The 21744-nt window shown below is 33.4% G+C and overlaps 1 protein-coding gene across 3 annotated transcripts in view; it reads left to right on the forward strand.

The window, feature by feature from the left end:
• LOC145261207 (cilia- and flagella-associated protein 74-like) overlaps positions 1-21744 on the forward strand; it is a 2330915-nt gene that overhangs the window by 37380 nt on the left and 2271791 nt on the right. For all 3 annotated transcript variants that reach the window (XM_080119545.1, XM_080119548.1, XM_080119547.1), the window contains exons 9-10: positions 3047-3204; positions 21048-21183. In XM_080119545.1, the coding sequence (XP_079975671.1) occupies positions 3047-3204; positions 21048-21183 (294 nt within the window). The remainder of the gene's footprint in view (positions 1-3046; positions 3205-21047; positions 21184-21744) is intronic.

Here is a 21744-nt window from a genome sequence, read left to right on the forward strand (position 1 = left end):
TCTTGCAGGTTTTCTAGTTATACCTCATTTGCCACACTGGAAAAAAGCCTAAAAATTTTAATTTTAAGGGAGATAACTCTTTATATTTTTCAATCAAATTTTACTGCTGGCAAACTGTAATGTGGCCGTTACGCTCAAACCATGTGTTTGTTGTAGTTCAAACCTCTCTCAGACCCCAACACCGTCCAGCATCGTCAGAAAGGAAGAAACAAAAATCAATAAATCTGCTTTTCTTTCTTTTTTAACACAAGTCGTTTATTATTGTTTTTCTTTCTCCCTATCTTGACACCAGCTTAAAGAGTCTTTCGCAGCCACTGTGGGGTCACATATCTGTCTCCTCTCGTGGCACACATTTTATGCCAACCATAGACAACCATTTCTTGTTTTCGACTTTACACGTCTATCTTTTTCAAACATAACATACTTTTTCTTTATTGACCACGTGGTGTCCTTTATCTTTTTCACGCCAGCTTGCGCACACTTCCTAATTGGGGAATCTGTTTATTTTTCGGCTGCTGCTAATAACCTTGCAAGCCAGCTATCTTACAGCTCCTGCTGATATTTTCCCACGCGCTCATATTCGCTCTCTTACAAAACAATGTTTTCTGTCTGTACTTCATTTGCCACACAGGAAAAAAAGATATAAAATTTTAATTTCAAGGTAGACAACTCTTTATATTTTTCAATAAAATGTGACCCAACCAAGCCATGTTGGTCAGAGATTACCCCAGATGTGGTTGAAGGAGAACTGAAAAAGAGCTATGGTTGAAAATTGCCACAAAAGGGGGGGGGCAATGAGAGATGAATTAAAGCTTTTTTATTTGGATAACGATCCCGAGCTAATATCAGGTAACCCTGCCAGCTAAAAAGAAAAAGTGGTTGATCGCTGATATGAAATACGTTTTCTTTGTAATGGAAAATATGAAACAATATTGCTGTAAAAGTGATTATTTGGAAGTATCTAGCCATTGTTTGGGTTAAAGGACTGACCTTTAGGCTAAGCTGAAGTCGGATGGTTTTTGAGAATCGGCGGTGAGAATCTTTGTTATGCGGAAAATTACCTAATTGGCGTGTATGGGAAGTTGGCTAACTATCCAATCAGGGCGAACCAGATTATGATGTGTTGGACAGGGATTGGCCAGCGAAGAACTCCAGGTCTGTCCAGATGCCTCTCAATTTCTGCATACATAAGGTGCTGCAGAGCAAAGAAAATCAGTTTTGAGTTAAGTTTTGGGAGAGCTTGAAGCTTTGAGAAGATCAGTCCACAGACCCATCCTGCACAAAAGCACTTGTCCATCAACCGAACATTAAAACCCTTGAAAGTTAAAAACAAAGAAAAGAGCTCTGTTTGAATACTATCGAAAATTCCCCAAAAAAGGAAAGTTGTAATCGACATTTTTATTCTTTCTGATTTTATTTCTCCTGCGAAAAACTGTATATAATTATTCTTATTTTACTCTTCTTGTGAATAATTAACCTTTGTATGAAAACTACAGCGAATGTCATTTTATTATTTTATTATTATTACTATTACTTGTAGTGTTAACTTATAGAGAAATAACCAAGTTGAATGATCTTTTTCAGCAGGAGAAAAAAAGAGGATCTTCAAACTACTGCATCCAGCATCATATGAACTCTGTTTTTATGGAAGCGTCTGAGACTGTGTTGCAAGACTTTTGTGGATGTTCAATACCGAACCACCTAGTACTACACTTGTAACTGAGTGAACACTATGATCTTCCTCATGTTGCATGTTAACTGAGGGAGGTCAGGTCTTCACATGTTGTTATAAAACTGTTATATCCCTTACTATTTTTTCATTATTTTTTTTAATCCATCCCTCATTTACCAAAAATGAAAGCGACTGGAAAAATGGTACGATCCTTCTACCACTCCAGTAGGTATCTCACTGCTGATGTAATTCTCTATCTATATAAAAGCCAAGTACATCCAAGGATGGAGTACTGCTACCATATCTGGGCAGGAGCTGCTAAAAACAGCCTATCCTGCCTTGACAGAGTACAAAATAGACTTCATAGCCTAGTGGGGGATGCCTTTTTCTTTTCCCTGCAACCTCTCTCCCACAGAAGGGACGTTGTTAGCCTGTCTTTGTTTTATCGTTATTTCCATGGAAAGTGCTCGTCTGAGCTCCAATCTCCGGTCCCCCCTCGCCAATCTTTCACAAAAAACACCCGTCTAGCTGAAACCACTATCAGTTATTTTCCCCACTCTTTATCTGTGCCTAAATCAAAACGCGGATTCCATGAACAAAGCTTCTTTCTTAGAAGTGAACGCCTGTGGAACTCTCTTCCGTTTGCCTGTTTCCCACCTGACTACAACTTGAATATCTTCAAGTCCAACATAAACAAGTTCCTGATAAACCGCTCCCTTAAGTAAGACACTTTATCAGATCTCCATTACTAACGATTACTACGATATTATCCCATTGACTACTGTACACGCAATAACCCTTTTTTGGGGTTATATTTTTTTGGGAAGAGTCTTATTTCTTATATTCTTCAAAAACAAAAACAATCTGCTGTTTCTCACTTTTCCATACTCCTATTTTCGCCTTCTCTTTCTATCTCCCCCATTTACTGACTGGTTTTCAAACTTAAAATGCACCGATCAATAATACTGTAACCCTTTTTCCCCTCCCATTGCAAAACCCAATCATATTCTGCAAAGCAGAGAACAAAAATGACAAAATCCACTATAAAACAACCAAACTAAAAGCTACGAACTAATGATTGAAAATACAAGGAGCTTGAAGAATAAAAATCTCTTATAAAGTAACTGGATACAACATCGAATACTATTACCAAAATAACTGGATTCGGCATTAAATAACCCACAAAGGGTTGATATGCCGTTAAACAAAAAAAAAAAAAAAAAAAAAGCAATAACTCTTATCCCCGAGTAGCCTCCGGGCCTTGATTAGTGGTGACTACCGTGTAAAAAAAAAAAAAAAAAAAAAAAATTGCTTCTTTTCTAATTTTTAAAATATTTTTTCTATTGATTAAGTTTTCATTTTTCTCTTGTATAGGAATCGATGAAGAAAAAAATTGCAAATGAGAAGATGAGAAAAGCAATAGAAGAAGAAGAGGAATTGGAAGAGAAGGAAAAGATTAGTGAGGCTGGTGGAAATGCGGAACTCGTGATCTTGTTAAAGCAGAAGAAAAAGAAAAATCTTCATCGACAACTGTAAGTCATCATTTGTTGTGTCTTCGCCATCTTGCTGACAGTTCTGTGCAATTTTTAATACGGTCATGCTTTAGGTCCACTACTATGCCGCTCTGCTGGCCAAAATAAATGGCAGCAAATGATTGAGTTTCAAATTTTTATTTCAACAAATCTAATAATGTCATGGAATTTCTCATGCAACAAGGGGATGTTTACCTCTCTCTAGGTCAGACTTTACAGCCACATGTGTCCTTGCTTAAATCTTATTACTTAAATCCCATTACTGACATTGTAACATATGGATTTGTAGATAAAATTTTGCTACAAACGCATCAATGCAATAAGACAATATCAATTTAACGTTTAGGATTAGTGTACAGAATTTTTGTCATCTCCAACTCATCTATCATAGAAAAATCTGTCAAATTTTGATCATTAGACCTACATCGCATTTAAGCTAACAATTTAATTACTCTTATTGTGGCATTTCTTTTGCAATAAAAATACATGCTTTGCATCAATGCAATAAGATCAGTTTAATGTTTAGCATTAGAGTACAGAATTTTTTTGCTCTCAGATCGCTTATCTATCACAGAAAAGCATGTCAAATTTTGGTCATTAGACCTGCATCGCATTTAAGCTGACAAATTGATATCTGATTTTGACTGGGCAATTTTTTAATTACTCTTATTGTGCCATTTCTTTTGTAATAAAAATACATGCTTCGCTTCAATTAATTTACTTATTCCAGATGGGAGGTTTGGTTAATAGACACTTTTTCTTCCTTTCTATCACCATTTTGGTATGAGAAAATGCCAACATGCATGATCAACAGGTGTATCATATCATCTTTTTGGGTTTTTTTTTGTTCCACAGGACGTTTATATGCCTTGTTTCAAGTCAGGATTATGATGCTCTTGTACAGTGGGGCTTCTACAATAATGCATTATAAAATGCAATAGGGTCTATTATGAGGATTTTTAGACATTAAAAGATGTATTAAAAAAAATAAAATAAACTCATAATTTTTTTCATTCAGGGAAAAGACCCACCCATTCTGCAATGAGAGCAATCCATGAGAACAAATGCCCACTCCCGAACCTGTAATAGTATTTCTGGTTGATTGTATTGCAGTATAAAACCTCACTGCTAACAGTAACAACATAAAAAAAATATATAGTCACTATTAACAATAACAACATCAAAAAAATATATAGTCACTATTGACAGTAACAGCATTAAAAATTATATATATTCGCTATAAACAATAACAACATTAAAAATTATATATAGTCACTATCAACAGTAACATTAAAAAATACCTAGTCATTATTAACAGTAGCAACATTAAAAAATATATAGTCACTATTAATCATAGCAACATTTAAAACTACATAGTGGCTATTAATAATAGCAACATTAAAAAATATATAGTCACTATTAATCGTAACAACATTAAAAAATATATAGTTGCTATTAATAGTAACAATATTAAAAAAATATGTATAATCACTGTTAATAATAACAACATTAAAAATATATAGTCACTATTAATAGTAACATTAAAAAATATATAGTCACTGTTAATAGTAACATTAAAAAATATATAGTCACTGTTAATAGTTGCAACATTAAAAAATATATAGTCACTGTTAATAGTAACAACATTAAAAAATATATAGTCACTGTTAATAGTTGGTTACTTCTTACAATGTTAAGAATATTTTTTCTAAATAATGAACTTATTTAGAAAAGTCTTTCTTAATATGCGGAGATGGGGGAGGGGCTTCCTTTACCTATTCTGTACTTTCATCTAACAATTTAATAAACAATGAAGGAAGAACCGGAAGTGAAGTGGAAACAGTAAATGTAAAGATAACCGGTCATGACTTATATCATAGATTGTCCTTTAGCGCTGATATTGATAAGTGCAAATTTCTGAAGTTAACTAAAAAGGAATTCTGTGATTATTTCCCTTGATTGAAATTATTTCCCTTAGATTAGCACTTTTTTTTTATTTAAAAGATGTAAGGGAGGTAACTTGTTTAAATTCTCAGATTTTACAATATTTCCAATAATTACACAAGTTTTCCGATTATGTTTTAATGAACACTAGATTAAACGAGTTTTAGTTTTTATATCTACATCGACAATATTGTGGGACCACTTCTTGTATATCTGGTTTTCTTGCATCTTAGTGACTTACACATTAGATTTGGTATTAAAATTAAAAAAATGCAATAGTGTAAAATAAAACGAAATTTAAAAAAATCCTATTTTAAAAGCAATAATTATGAAATCAAATACACCATAATGCATTTCGGTTTTTGTAGACAGGTCCGTTATTGTTATTCTTTGTTAATTGTTAACAGATGAAAAACAAAACAACAAATGAAATTTGTATTGGGATTATTCTGACGTGTTCTTATCTTAAGTGTTATTTTCACAGTGTTTCGGCGGATGTAATTTTCGACCTTTTCTCAAGTGTATCTTGTCGAATTCTGGAATCTTTTTTTCAGATTCGGGAGTCTTTCTTTTGGAATCGAGAATCTGCAAAAAATTTCAAACAAAACCCTTCACAGGAGTAGTATGCTATTGTTCCGTCAGCCATGACAGTTTGACAGAAAGATACGTATGAAGAAGGTCAGAAGTTGCATCAGCCGAAACGTTGTGAGAATAACACACTCAACATGAGAACAGAAGTTCGAATAATCCAAATTATCAATCCTCATCTCAAAAATTTAGAAACATAACAAATAAAGTAGACTAACTTTGTGACACTTCAAAATTGAAAGGAATTTGGAAGCATTTAAACTGTCGAACAGCAACTCATCTTTGATTTTAAAATTCTTGACAAATCTTCAAGTATTAAAAAGAGTGAAAGGTTTGAAAGTTATTTGTCATTAAATGCCTTAAAAATTGGTGCAAACTTGTACTCTTAGCAGATTGTAAATTTGTAACAGAGCGCATATGAGCGCATATGAAAATATCAGCAGCAGTGAAGGATGGATGGCAAGTGATTATATTAGCAGCAGCAGCAGCAGTATTTGAACGCGTATGCAAATTAGGAAGTATGCGCAAGCTGGTGCGAAAAGAAAAAAAAAAAAGATCATGTGGTCAGGAAAGAAACAAAGTCAGCCCCGAAGGAGATGGACGCGTAAAGTGAAGGCGAGAATGGGCTAGCTGTGGCCAGCGTGTGGTCAAAAGAAAGAGAAACACAAGCCAAGTTAAATGGACATGTGGCAGCGACAGACTTTTTAAGCGGTGTTGAAACAGGAGAGTAACGGTAGTAAATGCTTTTGTTAAAATAGAGAGAACAATGGCGACCTGGATTTTATTTATTTTTTGTTTGTTGTTCCTGCAATGTTACGGTGTCTGCTGCAAAAAGGAAAGAAATGGCTTCTGCTTCTCTTTATATGTTGGCGATCTTGTCACCTCATATGCAAATGAGATGCTTCCGTTTTAAAATAAAGGAAGCCTGATTTTTCAGAGATGGGCTTGGTTTTGAATTTGGATGTTGGAGTAGCAAGTTTTGACAGATTGTTGAATTAGGAGTAGTCAGTTTTGACCAGCAGTGTGTTAAATATAATCCCAGAAAATTTTTTGTTGAAAGTGCAGTATAGTTAAAATCTATCAGAGAAAGTGTAGAATAGATAACTCTTAGTTATTTAACCGCACTATTCATATCCAATAATTTAATAGATTAAAATAACAAAATCATTTATTGCTTTTATATGATAACTAGCCTGGGTGCCCGACGTTGCCCGGTTATTTGTAGGTGTGTGTTGAGCAAAAAAAAAAAAAAGTTGTAGTAAGCAGGATGGCTGGAACCTGTGACGCGAAGGCTGAAAAGAAAGTGGAGGTGTGTGTAAGGGTGGTTGAGCAAAAAAAAAAAAAAAAAAAAAATAGGAAAATTGCGAGCGCAAAAAAAAAACCCAAAAAAGTGGTAGTAGGCAGCTCAAACCCATACTGCGAAGGAAGAAAATAAAGTGAAAAAAAAGTGATGCATTAGCTATTGCGCCCATCGCCAAACCAGAAGTGACATAAGTTTCAATTAAGGCTAGACAATCAAAAAGAGGCGATGACTTCCGAAAATATCGCGAAAAAAGCGAATCCTCCCTGTAGAAAAGTGCCATTAATGTTTTGGGCCAATTTTCCGATATTTGTTGTCCAAAGGGTCGAGCTTCAAAATTATACCAATCTTTGTGAAAATCCGTCGCCTCTGTCGAAAGATTTTGAGAGACATACAAACATATATACATTCATATATACATACATATATAGATTTATATTATAGAAAACAGGTTTTTTACATGTGAAATATATTTATACATATATATCGCTAGTTATCATTCCAAAACCAGATCACATATTTATTTCACACCCATAGCATTCATATGCTTATGTAGTTACATGTTTCTTAAATAGTAGAATTTCACCAAACAACTCATCAGAGACAGATGCATGTTCCTTGAAAAAAACAGTTTTTTTTTTTCTTCTTTGGAATAAAAAGGACATGGTGAAGGAAAATGTTGGTAAAAAAATGAAAAACTTTAAAATTTTGTAAAACTCATGGGAATTAAACTCTTACTCATTATAGAGTTCATTGGTACCATTGCAAAAAAAAAAAAAAAAATTAAACAATTAAATTTAAAGCCCAAAAGAGGAAATTATTTCATGGGGCCATATTTGATTTTTGGGTTGAGCATATTGGGAAGTAATATACACACTGCCATTAGCGTTTAAGCGATGCTCTTTGTGTAAACAAATTGATCTTAGGCGTTTAGACAATATCAAAACGTTGTTAATTCACTGCCTGGCATAGCAGCAGGCAAATAGTGTAACGGTTAGAAGCACTGACTGTTATACAGCGAAACACTCCTGTATGTGGATGACATATATATACATATACTAGCACATGTAGAATACACTTAAATATGATATTTTAATTCGTCCAGATTTTGTATATGTTATTATAGTCATGATTAAGAAAAAAAAAGTATTTGGATGCCATCAGCTAGAATCGAAACCTAAAGCAAAACTGTAGCATTCAAAGCTGGTGACGTTACCACCATACCAATGTGACATGCATATGAACTGATTAAAAATACACTAAGATGAATGTACAAAATGTATAACGATTTTTCAAATGTAACCTATTATTGACCTTTTAAAAACTATTTTAACCAGTTAAAGACTCATGAAAGAACAGTCCGTAAAAAATCCAATCATTTGAGGCTCCTAGCACCGCTCAGCGACTTTTAGTTTCGGAGGAGATAGCATGGGTTCCCGGCATTGCCTGGGTGTTTTCGAGGTGTAAAAGAAAAAAAAAAAGTTTTGATAGGAAGGTAGGCTCGAACCTGAAACCTTGGCATGAAGATGGAAAAGAAAGGGGAAAAAAACCTGACAACTTACCACTCGGCCATGACGGCACAGGAACTGAAAATCATTTTAATTTAACGATTAAAAAGTTAAGTGACAAGTGTGTGAATTTCATGAAGTCAAGCATCAAGCTATAGTGGAATCAAATCCCGCACTTAACTTTTGGCTGCAAGCCAGTTTTCCCACGATGTTAGGGTTAACCAACTCCCCATAAATAGAGGAAGTGTTCAAATGAATAGCAATTGTCTGATATAAAGGATTTCTCCCGCATTGATCAAATCTGATTGCTTTTCTGGACCTCCTGGCACAAGTGCCAGGGAGACTACTTTGTAAATGGATTCAGTTTCCATTATATATGCAAAAGCTAAACATGCAGAGAATGGGAAATACCATGAAAATAGCATGTAAAAATCGTTCAAATAAAAGATAGGCGCGACCTCCCTTTGGAAATCATAGATGTTATAATCTAGGGAGCATATAAAAAGTTTTAAGAATGAGTGACCCCACCCATCGCGCCCCTCCCCGAAAAACCTCACAAACATACACAAATTTTGCCTTATATATATATATATATATATTAGTGATGGGACGATTCCAATATTTTTCCCAATTCTGATAAAATTATTGATTCGTACTAAATTCCTGATTCCAAAACAATTACTGATTCCAATTCCTTCTAATCTAGAATACCAGTGCAAACACCATGACAGGAAGTATCCATTGTCTTTTTTCATGGTCTCTAGAGACTGAAATGAGTCCATATATCTACAATTTTACAGAATATATAGTAGAATTTAAAGATAAAATTCTCTTAAATATACTTCTTTCCAATTTTATTACATTTTGATTTTGTTGGGTATAGGGCATCCTACTGGATGCCAGACATTCGCCTGCTATTTCAGAGATTAATCAAGTGGTCTTTTCAAGATTCTTACCGTCCCTTTAAATATAATTGTTTGTATCTCTCTTGCACTTGGTTCACCAGGTATATTCGCCAGATAGATTTTGAAATTGAGTCTGGTTGCTCCTATAATTATTAGAATGATGAAATAGACCCCAAAAATGTTCTTGTAAATTAATTTTTTAGCTTTATTTTTTAATTTATTTGGTTTATTTTTACATGAATTTTATTAGTTTGAAACATGCTACATCAGACATTATGCGAGGTGAGCATTCTGCATCCTTGATGCTGAAAAATCTAATTGGATGCTGTCAACTTCCTAGCTGTGAGCATCTCAAGGACTTGCCTTAATTTATTTATTCATTTTTACTTAGGAGGTCACCACTTACCAAGGCTGAGAGGCCACTCTAGGATAAGGGTCAAGTCTTAGATAGATGATGAGACATGATCAGTTATGGTTGAACTAGGGTAAGGTTAGCTTATCTAAGAGGACAGTAGGAATTTATTATTAGATCTGAAGACGACCATGTTATAGTCAGCTGGAAAGCAGACACAGTATTGCGTTCCACATACGGACAGTTTTAGAAAAACTCTGCTCATGAAATTTTCATGTAGTTTCGTATGTTGATTGCATTCATTTTTTTTTTTTTTTTATAGAAATCGTTCCAAACAAAGCATGAAGCCATCTGATGCAAAGAGCGAAAAATATATATATATGATACTTCAAGGTCAAAAACTTGCCAATGACATGTTAAATGGAATAGATTCTGACCCAGAAATAAGAATTTTTCCTTTTTTTTCATCACTTCTGGAATGTGAGAACTAAAAGACAAAATAATGGAAGCAAGAGTTACAAATTATTTCAAAGTAATCAAAGTGTTTTCCCACCCAATTGTAAAATAAATATCATCAAACAACAAATATTGAACGAAGTGAAGTTCATACTTTTTTCGCACAACCATGTACATGTGCACATAGTGTTATTACTAGTGAATGATCAAGGAACAACTCAATTAGATAAAATTTTTGTTTTTATATATGGTCTTCATTCTTCAGTCATGGTTGCATCGTCTAGTGGCAATTCATTGGCTGCTCAACTTAGGCAAATAAAACTCATGCATGGAGATTTGTTGCAATTTCAAAGATTTTATTGAGGAGAGAAGTTTGTTAAAGAGGGGAGAGATTAAAAAATACTAAAATTAATTCCTTCCTACTTAATTTTCTTAGCATATATACATATACATAGTGTATGTGTATATAAATATGCACATACGCATGTGTAGTTGTGTTTATATTTGTCTAGTATTGAATTTATGACATGTATTTTGAATTTTAACTCGACAGATACTAACAAAAAATAAACAAAACTAATGACATTTGTCAGTCAGATTCTTCTAGCAAGGAAACTAACGATTTCTAAGATTTATTTGCAATTGAATCACTGAGTGATAAATCTTTTGTTAAACTGTCACCTTTCTGATTGAAAAAATGCTGAAGCTAACATAGTATGGAGAGGTTCTATCAGAAACTACAGCAAAGTCCAGACTCCATTTGTTAACAGGATAATTCTAAAAAGTAAACAGGTAACCAGTTTATTAACATTATAATTGAATCGCTGAAGGATGAACCTCTTATTTTATTATTGGAATCCTTTGAGATAAGTAATTTGTTTATTTATTTATTTATTTGTTTATTTATTTATTTGTTTATTTATTTATTTGTTTATTTATTTGTTTATTTATTTGTTTGCGGACTCTTATCCTCATCTTCATAGTTGTTGTTTCATGACGTTTTGGCAAACTATTCCTCTGGCCTTTGTCTGGTGGTTAACCGCAACAGGATAGGAATGCTGAGTCTCTTAATTGTATCCTCAGTAATTACTGCCTTCCATAGTTGTTGTCTTCTTACCACTTTTTGGCTAACTAATCCTCTGGCCGGCTTTGGGTAGGAAACTGCTATCTTCAAACAATTCTCACCTGGAACCATAGTCAACGCCTCTATCCACTGCACCACAGGCTCGTGGAAGGCAGTAATTACTGAAGATACAGTTAAGACTCAGCATTCCTATCCCGTTGCGGTTAACCACTTGACGGAGGCTAGAGGAATGGTTCGCTGAAACGTTGTGAAATAACAGTCTGCAAATAAATAAACAAACAAACAAATAAACAAATAATAAATAAACAAATAAACAAACAAATAAATAAACAAACAAATAAATAAATAAACAAATAAATAAACAAATAAATAAATAAACAAATAAACAAATAAATAAACAAACGAATAAATAAATAAATAAATAAACGAATAAACAAATAAATAAACGAATAAACAAATAAATAAACAAATAAACAAACAAATAAATAAACAAACGAATAAACAAATAAATAAATAAACGAATAAACAAATAAATAAATAAACGAATAAACAAATAAATAAATAAACGAATAAACAAATAAATAAACAAACGAATAAACAAATAAATAAACAAATAAACAAACAAACGAATAAACAAATAAATAAACAAATAAATAAATAAACAAATAAACAAATAAATAAACAAACGAATAAATAAATAAATAAATAAACGAATAAACAAATAAATAAACGAATAAACAAATAAATAAACAAATAAACAAACAAATAAATAAACAAACGAATAAACAAATAAATAAACGAATAAACAAATAAACAAATAAACAAATAAACAAACGAATAAACAAATAAATAAATAAACGAATAAACAAATAAATAAACAAACGAATAAACAAATAAATAAACAAACGAATAAACAAATAAATAAACAAACGAATAAACAAATAAATAAATAAACGAATAAACAAATAAATAAATAAACGAATAAACAAATAAATAAACAAACGAATAAATAAATAAACAAATAAATAAATAAACGAATAAACAAATAAATAAATAAACGAATAAACAAATAAATAAACAAGCAAATAAATAAACAAATAAATAAATAAACGAATAAACAAATAAATAAACCTATGGCTAAACTATCACCTTTTCTGATTGAAAAAAAGATAAGCAACAAGATAATTCTAAAAAAAAAATGTCCAAAAAACAAAAACAAAATGGCAACCTTCTAGTGGAGGTTACTGAAAGTAAACAAGTAACTAATTTATTTTAAAATTAACAGATTTTTACAAGATAAAATGTAAGGCTGAGGCCCATGGGAAACTGAATACATCCATAGAAGTCATCTAAAGTTGGGGTCTTCGTCTAGTGACAGAGGAGGAGATTGAAATGGCACTGCGTTAGCAAGGAGTTACCTATTTCAATACGTTCAATAAAAAGAGGTTGCCAAAAGAGTTGAACCCTACATACCGAACCCCTTTGCAGAGTTTCAAATGTGAAAAGTTTATCATGTAATGCATGTAAGAGGCAGCAAATATGTGGTAATTCTGATGAAAGAGATCCGTCCCACATTGAGGATTAATATGAAAGGGATAAAGAAATGCTGAAACTAATGTGTCGAAAGGTTCCACCAAAAACTACTGCATAGTCCAGACTCCATTTGCTAAATCACAATACAGTAGCCTCAATATTATGCACCTGCTGATAGGGCAGTCTCTTTGGGAGGTACTCTAAGGTTAATGTTTGTGACTATCAAGTTGAATGTGCACCTCCAGCAACTTTTTGAGTGACATGGCAACAAGAATAGAAAAGAATTACTGGTCATCTCTAGCTACTGATCATACAAAACTACTGACCAAGTAGACAACATTTGCTTCCCCTTTGTCAGAAACATTGCTCATTGTAAATGAGGACTGAGGGACAATCAGGGAAAGTGAAAATTGTGGCACTGCCGAAAATGCATCCATAATGTGTGTTCTACTCTCCATTAGTTTGGTTTTACATGGAAACAAGCCAAACATGTGGTGTCTGTCTCTATGAGTAAAAAATTTACTTTCACCATGACTAATGTTTGTACAAAATTTCAAAAAGATCCAAGGCATGGTTGTTGAGAAAAGTGCGAACAGACAGACGAACGATTTAGGGGTAATTTTACCCCTGTAATGGCCCCTAGGGCAGCAACCAGAGTTATCCCAGAAAATCCATTCTGACAAAAATTTACTTGTACCATGACTAATGTTTTTGCAAAATTTCATAAAAATCTAAGGCATGTTTATTGAGAAAAGTGCTAACAAATGAACAGACATGAATTACTAGGTCCAATCCCTCCTTTGTCAGGCGGGGGGGGGGGACAAAAATGTACTTGGTATAAATTTTTCTGTATAACTTTTAGAAAAATTGGAAATAATATCAACAAAGCTTCTTTCTTAGAACTGCACGCCAGTGGAACTCTATTCTGTTTTCCTGCTTTCCAACTGACTACAATATGGTTGTCTTCAAGTCCAACATGAACAAATTCTTGATGACCCATCATCTTAAGTAATCCAATTTACCAAAATTTTCAGTACTAACTATGACTATGACATGTTCCCTTTGACCATTGTACACTCATTAACCCTTATCCTTGAGTGGCCCCCGGGACTTGATAATGGTGACTCCTTTGTAAAAAAAAAAAAAAAAAAATGCTTTGTTCATAGAATCTACGTTTAGGGGTAGGCACAGATAAAGAGTGGGGGAAATAATTGTGAGTGTTTTTCACGAAATTCAGAACAGGGAGGACCATAGATAGAAGCTCAGACGAGCACTTGCCATAGAAATAATGATAAAGCAGAGACAGGCTTGCAACATCTCTTCTGTGGGAAAGAGGTTGTAGGAAAGAGAAAACGGCATCCCCCATTAGGCTACATAATCTATTTTTAACTCTGTCAAGGCAGGATAAATTGCTTCTAGCAGCTTTTGCCCAGATGTGACAACAGTACTCCATCCTTGAACATACTTAGCCTTTATACAGGTAGAGAATTGCATCAGCAGTGAGATATCTACTGGAACGGTAGAACGATCCCACCATTTTTCCAGCAGCCTTAGCAACGGATTTGATGCACATGTTCCATCTCAGATCAGGAGTAAAGGTCAAACCTTGTCGAAACATGGAGCCTCTCCAAGACACCAAGACAAGAGCTATTATTAATTTCGATTGGTGCCAGACGAGGATCAGAGCGTTGATGATGTAAAGATGTTCGTGTGGTTCTTGGCCCTACGCAAAGACGCTTCAAAACGACCTCTACCAAGGCCAGGGACGATGACAGTGGTATTATACGCAAGTACATATTTTGGAAAATGTTTATTCAGCTTAAACAACAACAACTTGAAAACTGCAAGATTACAAATATTCTCAATTGTCACAATAGATAAGAAAAGGCAAAGTAGACAGTTGGTGATAACAATTTGATATGTCTGCGATATTGCTTCTTTGGGAATCGGCGTAATTAAACGTCTTTTATCTCACGCAGGAAATACATCGAAGCTGATTAAAAGAAAAAGAATTAATGAAATCCGCAAGATCTGTCTTGTTGTAATAACACTGTTAAAACTGACGACGTGAAACTATTTTGTGAATTTATGTACTTTTACTTGAACTTCTTTTCTGCCTGCGTCATCGATGGTTGCTGTGAAGTTATTGTTGCTGTTGGTTCGTATTCCTCCATTCGTTGACAAAATATCCGGTTTTAAAAATAACTTGAAACAAATAAAACAATACAGCACAGATATTTAAATAACAACTGCGCATTGAATAGCAGAATTGTGTTGAATGAATAAACAAACGCAGCTCAAAATATCATTGTCATGTTTATCATTATCGTGATCATCCTTCTTCTTCTTTTCTGGTGTTACCAAATAAGGCTGTCTGAAGATATTGGCTTCCTACATTAAACTGTACCAAACATTGATGTTATTGTATTTTTTTCCATCCCCTTTTCAAAACTCAGTCATGTTCTGCAAAGTAAAAAAAACAACAATTTTCTTCTACAAAACAACTAAACTAAAACACCATGGATAAATATTTGAACCTGTAAAGAACTTGAAGAATAAAAAAAAAAAAAAAAAAAACTTTTTTCCCAAATTACTGGATTCGACATTAAATAACTCCAAAAGGGTTGATATGCTGTTAAAAAAAGCAACGACAACAATATTTCACCACAAACTGAGCAAGGGAACTTATTTATAGGGGCGTTTCAATACTACAAACACTGATTATCACTTTGGTCCAGGTAGCATTCACTCTCAGGCCTTTGCTTTTTTATCACATTCTTCCAAGACTTTAATTTAATGAGTAAGTCTTCCAGTGTTTCACAGACATGTACTAAATCATCAACATACATCATCTCTTCTGTATCAAGCTCTCTGGTTAATGCTTTTAAGATACAAATGAAAAGCAAATGTACTGTAAAATTTAAGATAACTTTGAGCATTTCTGTACATTGTTTGAACAACTTTCGTTAACTACTAATTCGCCCCTAGACAACCTCTCTAAGCACTCTGTGTTTTACTCTAGATCTATAAAAGCAAAATACAGGTCCTTCTCTTGTATTTCTTTCAGGATAAATAAAGTAGGTCCTCCATTGCTTGACAGACAAGTACAAAAGCACCAGCATACAACATCTCTTCTCGGCAAGCAGTACGCAACTCTCTTGATAATGTTTCTAAGACAAAAACGAAAAGCAGCAAACTCAGCACAGAATCCAGATCTTAAAAAAAGGAAATGTTTCATCCAATGCCAGTAGGCGCAGGTGAAACGTGAACAAATTCTGCAGAATCTTTCATGTTTTTTTTAATGGCTGAAAATACTTGAAGGCTATCGTGACGCCATCACTACATGGGTTGCCTACCATGGCTTAAGACAAGCCCATCCACCCTCGAGAGAAGGATAGACAGTGCCAGTTTCCCAACCTGGTATCTTTACCTCGCGGTACATACAGTGTCTTGCTTTCCCAAATGGTCACCCATCTGGTACTGGCCAGGCTCGACATTGCTTAACTTTGGTAATCTGGTGAGAACCCGTGTGTCAATATGATTGTGTCATATATACAGATCTACTTATAGTTTAACACTAAAGCTGTCACTAAATGTGCTGCTAATTCTTGCATGACTTTGAGCATTTCTGTACATAGCTTGAACAACTTTCACCAATCCTCATTTGACCCTAATTTCTGCAAAGAAAATAAAACAAAACATCTCTTGAGATTCTATCAAAAACTTTCTTTAGATGCCAAAAGAAAAATAGGGGTTCTTACTTAAACTGAAATGTTGTCTCCATATAAATCTCTATATATCTATATATAAAGTCGCTTTGTGTGTGTGAGTTCCTTTCTCAAAGGTTCCAAAACGGTTGAGCTTATCTTTTGCAAATTTCACACAAATGCAATTTATATATCTGGCAGTGTTCTTAGATATGTTTTGTGCAGAAATTCATCTGATAAGTATCGAAAATCGGAAAAAATCCGATCTTAAAAATAGTATTTCTTTTCTTATAGATAAAAAAGAATTTTTACAGGGGAATATTTTACGTTACACCGGCTAAGGGAAATAATAAAATAAGATTGTCAAACCCAAATATCAGCTGCTATGATATTGTAAACAAACACAGACGGAATTTGATGAACAACATTATCATTATTATTTATTTTATTTATATATATTTTTTTTTTTTTTTTTTTTGCAAATTTGTCCAGCAGACAAATTATTCCTTGTAATATATAATAATCAATAGAGGATTGATTCTATAATAATACATACGCAATCTGCATAAATTAAAATATGTTTAATTATATTGTGCGACCGGGCAACCCCGAGCGACTAGCTAGTATGGCATAAAGGGTATATACAGGATAATTATGTTGACACACCGGTTGACTTTATATATATATATCACCAAAGTTAAGTGATGTTCAGCCTGGTCAGTGCTAAAATGGGTGACCATCTGGTAAGTGCAGGTGCTGTATTTGCTTTGAAACCTAAATAGGTGTTGCCAGGCTATTCTTACCCAAGACATGTTGCATGAAATAATGTGTCCCGACGACCCCAGATGGTTAAGAGACTTTTCATCAGTTTGATTTGGTTGTTTTACGGCATATCAACCGTTTTCGGGTTATTTAATGCTAGTCATTTTGAAAATAGTGTTTATGTTGCATCCAGTTATTTTGTGGAAGGTTTTTATTCTTCAAGGCTTTTTGTATTTTCAACCGCAAGTTTGTAGTGTTTAGTTTGGTTGTTTTGTAGTGGATTTTATCGTTTTATCTGCAGAACATGAATGAGTTTTGCAATGGGAGAGGGAAAAGGGTTGCAGTGTTAATGTTTGGTACATTTGGAGTTAGAAAACCAGTCAGGGAGTTGGGGAGATAGAAAAAGAAAGGGGAAATGGGAAGAAGGGAAAGGGGGAAAAGCTGGGTAGTTGTTTTTGTTTTGGTTTTGCAGAAGTTTTTCAAAAGGAAGTAGAAAAACAAAAAGCATCAATGCTAGGTGCATTTCATCTCAGGAAGCCAATATCTTCAGACAGCCTGATCTGGTAGCGCCAGCTTTCCGATCAGAAATATAGCACCAGTAATACTTTGGCAAAGCACAAAAAACGTTATGCATATTCAAAGTAAAGTGTTTTACTGAAAGAATAAAACTTGTTGTATAAACAAGATTACTTAATGTGTAGTTGAGTGTATCAAGTCACGTGTGTGTATGAAAAAAACATTGTTTTCTTTCACATATGATGTGTGTGTGTGTGTGTGTTTATAATGCATAGATTAATCTATAAGTCAGTAATCATGCTGAACTAGTGCGACCTGTGGACATTCCACAGGGGACTCATTCATATGTAATATATTGATGTTGGCATTCTGTAGATGTTCAGCGTAAATGAAGATGCTCTGATATTATTGTAGCTTTTTGTTAAAACTGCAAAAGTATCTATCTAAGCTAGCAGGGACGTCTGGCATAGCCCAGTCATAAAGTACGCTTAAATATATTTTAATTCTGGCAAATTTTGTATGTATTATTAACGAGTTAATGTTCTATCGATTTTTATATATTATAAAGTTGCGATTTCAAAATGAAAAAAAATATATCCATATGACTTCGGTGCATTAGCTTGAATCGAACGCAAAACCAAAACTTATGAAAAAAACTATACGTATATATAACTTGAGGTCCTTTAGCTATAATCGAAACCGAAATCAAAACTTATGAAGAATTCTTGATAAAATTATTTATAAAAAAAATCGATGACTTAAGTGCCATCAGCTATAATCAAAACCGAAACCAATACTTATGAAGAATTCTTGGTAAAATTATTTATTACAAAAAAGTTGTAAGTCCGTAAAAATTAAACAACAGTCACTCGGATGTAAGCGTGGCACACAAAATAAATAACACACATGCTATCCTATTAATATATAGATGAGATATTGTGATTGGCTATTAATGTATAGATGAGATATTGTGATTGGCTATTTGGCTCAGAAACTTGATTTATATAGTTTTTGCAACCGTTTTTGAGCCTTTCTCAATTGTTAGTTCGTATTAGAAAAACAAACATAACTTTTGGATTGGTTGAACAATATTTTAATAAACGTTTAAATCTTGAACCTACTTTTGTACAGAAAATCTTTGTTGAATTAAATGGCTATATTGGCTTAATTTATTGAATTAAATGGCTATATTGGCTTAATTTATTGAATTAAATGGCTATATTGGCTTAATTTATTGAATTAAATGGCTATATTGGCTTAATTTATTGAATTTAATGGCTATATTGGCTTAATTTATTGAATTTAATGGCTATATTGGCTTAATCATAAAATTAGTGTGCACCAGAATTTTGTTTCTGCATTTTTTACATGAAGAATGATCATTCGGATTATTTGAATTCGTAATAAGCAGGATTGCAGAGTCGGATGGTAAAAGTCCGACTCCGTTTCTGACTCCGCAACCCTGGTAATAAATAGCGATAAGTAATAAAATTGTGCATCTAAAAACAAGATTAGGTCTTAGGCTCCGAAAATTCATACAAAAATGGTCCGTGACATAATGGATAAAGTACTTGGTAAAATTCAATTGTAAATGACATTCTTCTAGAGGTTGAAGGTTCAGCACTCAGTGTGGGTGCTATTCAGAATCCAATTGCGAATTACTTAAAACTTCTACCCGGTCATGGATGAAGGGATGAAAGGGTTTGGGTCAAAATTCTGTGCAGGTTGCCAAGTTCAACAAGATTCACCTGAAGAAGATCGGAGATTACACCGACCAAAACGTTGTAAAAATAACCTTTCAGATGGGAAGTGTTATCTGAATAATCTAAATAATAATTTTAAGTTACCAGATATTATAATAATTTATGTGGATTTAAAGATAGGAATGATTTTATGGAGGAGTTGTATTTTACTCTGATTTTTAAATACGATCACAAACTACACAGTGAGATCGAGTGGACTGACGAAAGTAATCGTCCAAAGCACACGTAACAGTTCAAGAAAGATCGGCCGGCAAAATAAGAGGAAGATCATTATCATGAAGAAAGCAGAGTTGTCATTTGAAGTTTGATGAAAAGAGTCGTTGATATAGTTGTGTTCGTTAGCAGTACCCTTATAGTTTAACAGGGCTACGAGCAGTTGTAATTGAAATACTAGGGGATTGTATTTTATTACTTTTTAAATACAAGGTTGCATTACACACAAAAGACAGTATTGGTTACCATAATGCGTTTCTTTTTGTAACGAACTAGATATTAACAACAAAAAGTACAAATAGATCTGTTGGTAGAACCTCAGATTGAATGTCTCAAAGTTTCGATTTCGATTTCTGGTCATGGCATCCGCTTTATTTGTTGGAAATTTATTATTTAGTATTTAATGCATTATTTTCCAATTCTAAAAGTAAAGGTTTCTGATGTTTCGAAATGAGCTAATTTCTGCAGTGTATTTGCTACGTTTAAAACGTTGTGACTGACGAACAGACGAACAAAATGTTTATTTATATAAGATGGTTCAACCAGCAGTATCCAACAATATCTCAGAGCCAAACATTTTACTTTTAGCCGACTATGTAAATAAATTCGCGTTGAGCTGCCTTTTTAGATAATCACGTTCTGCCCAGTCGCCACTAAAAATTACCAATTATCACGGTGTGGTCTCACTGACTACCTGACACTCTTTAACCTTTATCCTCGAGTGGCCTTTGAGCCTTGATAAGTGGTGACACCTCAATCAAATTCATTCATTTTTTTTAATCATTGTTTATGTTTTATTTCATGTTTTAAAACATTATGTAAATCGTAAATTTATGACATAACGCCAAATCTAGAATTATTTTAAGGTAATGCTTTAAGCTCTATTTATAAAAAAAAAAAATTCTCAATAGGTCAGCTGGTAGAACTTCAGACTGAATATTTCAAGGTTTCGGTTTACATTTTTTGGTCATAGGATCTGATTTATTTGTTGTGAATTTATTATTTACTGTTAATACAATATTCACAATTTTTAAAAGTAGTCAAGATTCCTGATGTTTGCAAATGAAACAAAATCTGCAATGTATTTATTATGTTAAAAAAATGTGACTATGAGACAGATGACTAAAATCTTTATATATTTTTGTATTTCGTTTCTTTTCTGTTCACTCTGAATTATTTTAACATCTTTTTTTTTTTTCCTTTTTTTTATAGAATGTTTCAGCATAAACAAGAAGAAAATTACCAAAAAATTGTCCAGAAACTTTTGTGTGAAGAGAAAGTCAAAAAGAAAGAGGAGAGACGGCAAAGAGCGTTGATGAAGAAGGAGAAAGATTTCATAAAACGACAGGTAAGAAATAATGAGAAAAATCAAAAAGGAAAAAAACATGTATTCGATCGAGGTGAGGCTTTCTTTACATGTTTCGGACTCTTTTCCTTATGTTGATTGGTGCCATTTTCACTCTATTTTAGTGTTCAAATTTTTTTTATGATTTGGAAGGAAGTTAGGTAGAAGTCCAGAATAGTTAACAGTCGAAAACTCGGAATAATTAAGAACAACAACAAAAATTATAGCTAACACAATAGAAATCACTCCAGATCTTTTTAATTCGATTTGGGCCCAAAACAATAAATGTTAAGGAGTCAAGATTAGGGTCATGGTTAACAAATTTGACCCCTGCGGTCTCTGCCAAGTTGCTCAGCCAATTTTTGGTCTAAACATTTGAAATTTTACATAAAGTGTATTCAGACATGCAGCAAGCTTTTTAATCAGTTTTTGGGCGAAAATTTAGCTGCTAAAAAGTCAAAGTTGAAAGAGTTGACCATTGAAGACTCTACCAAACTCCTCTGCCTATTTTGGGTCTAAACACTTGAAATTTTAGATGTAGAGCACCTGGACATGAGTCCAACT

Source organism: Euprymna scolopes, chromosome 37, assembly GCF_053919585.1.
Source record: "Euprymna scolopes isolate OS-2025 chromosome 37, ASM5391958v1, whole genome shotgun sequence".
NCBI lineage: Eukaryota > Metazoa > Mollusca > Cephalopoda > Sepiida > Sepiolidae > Euprymna > Euprymna scolopes.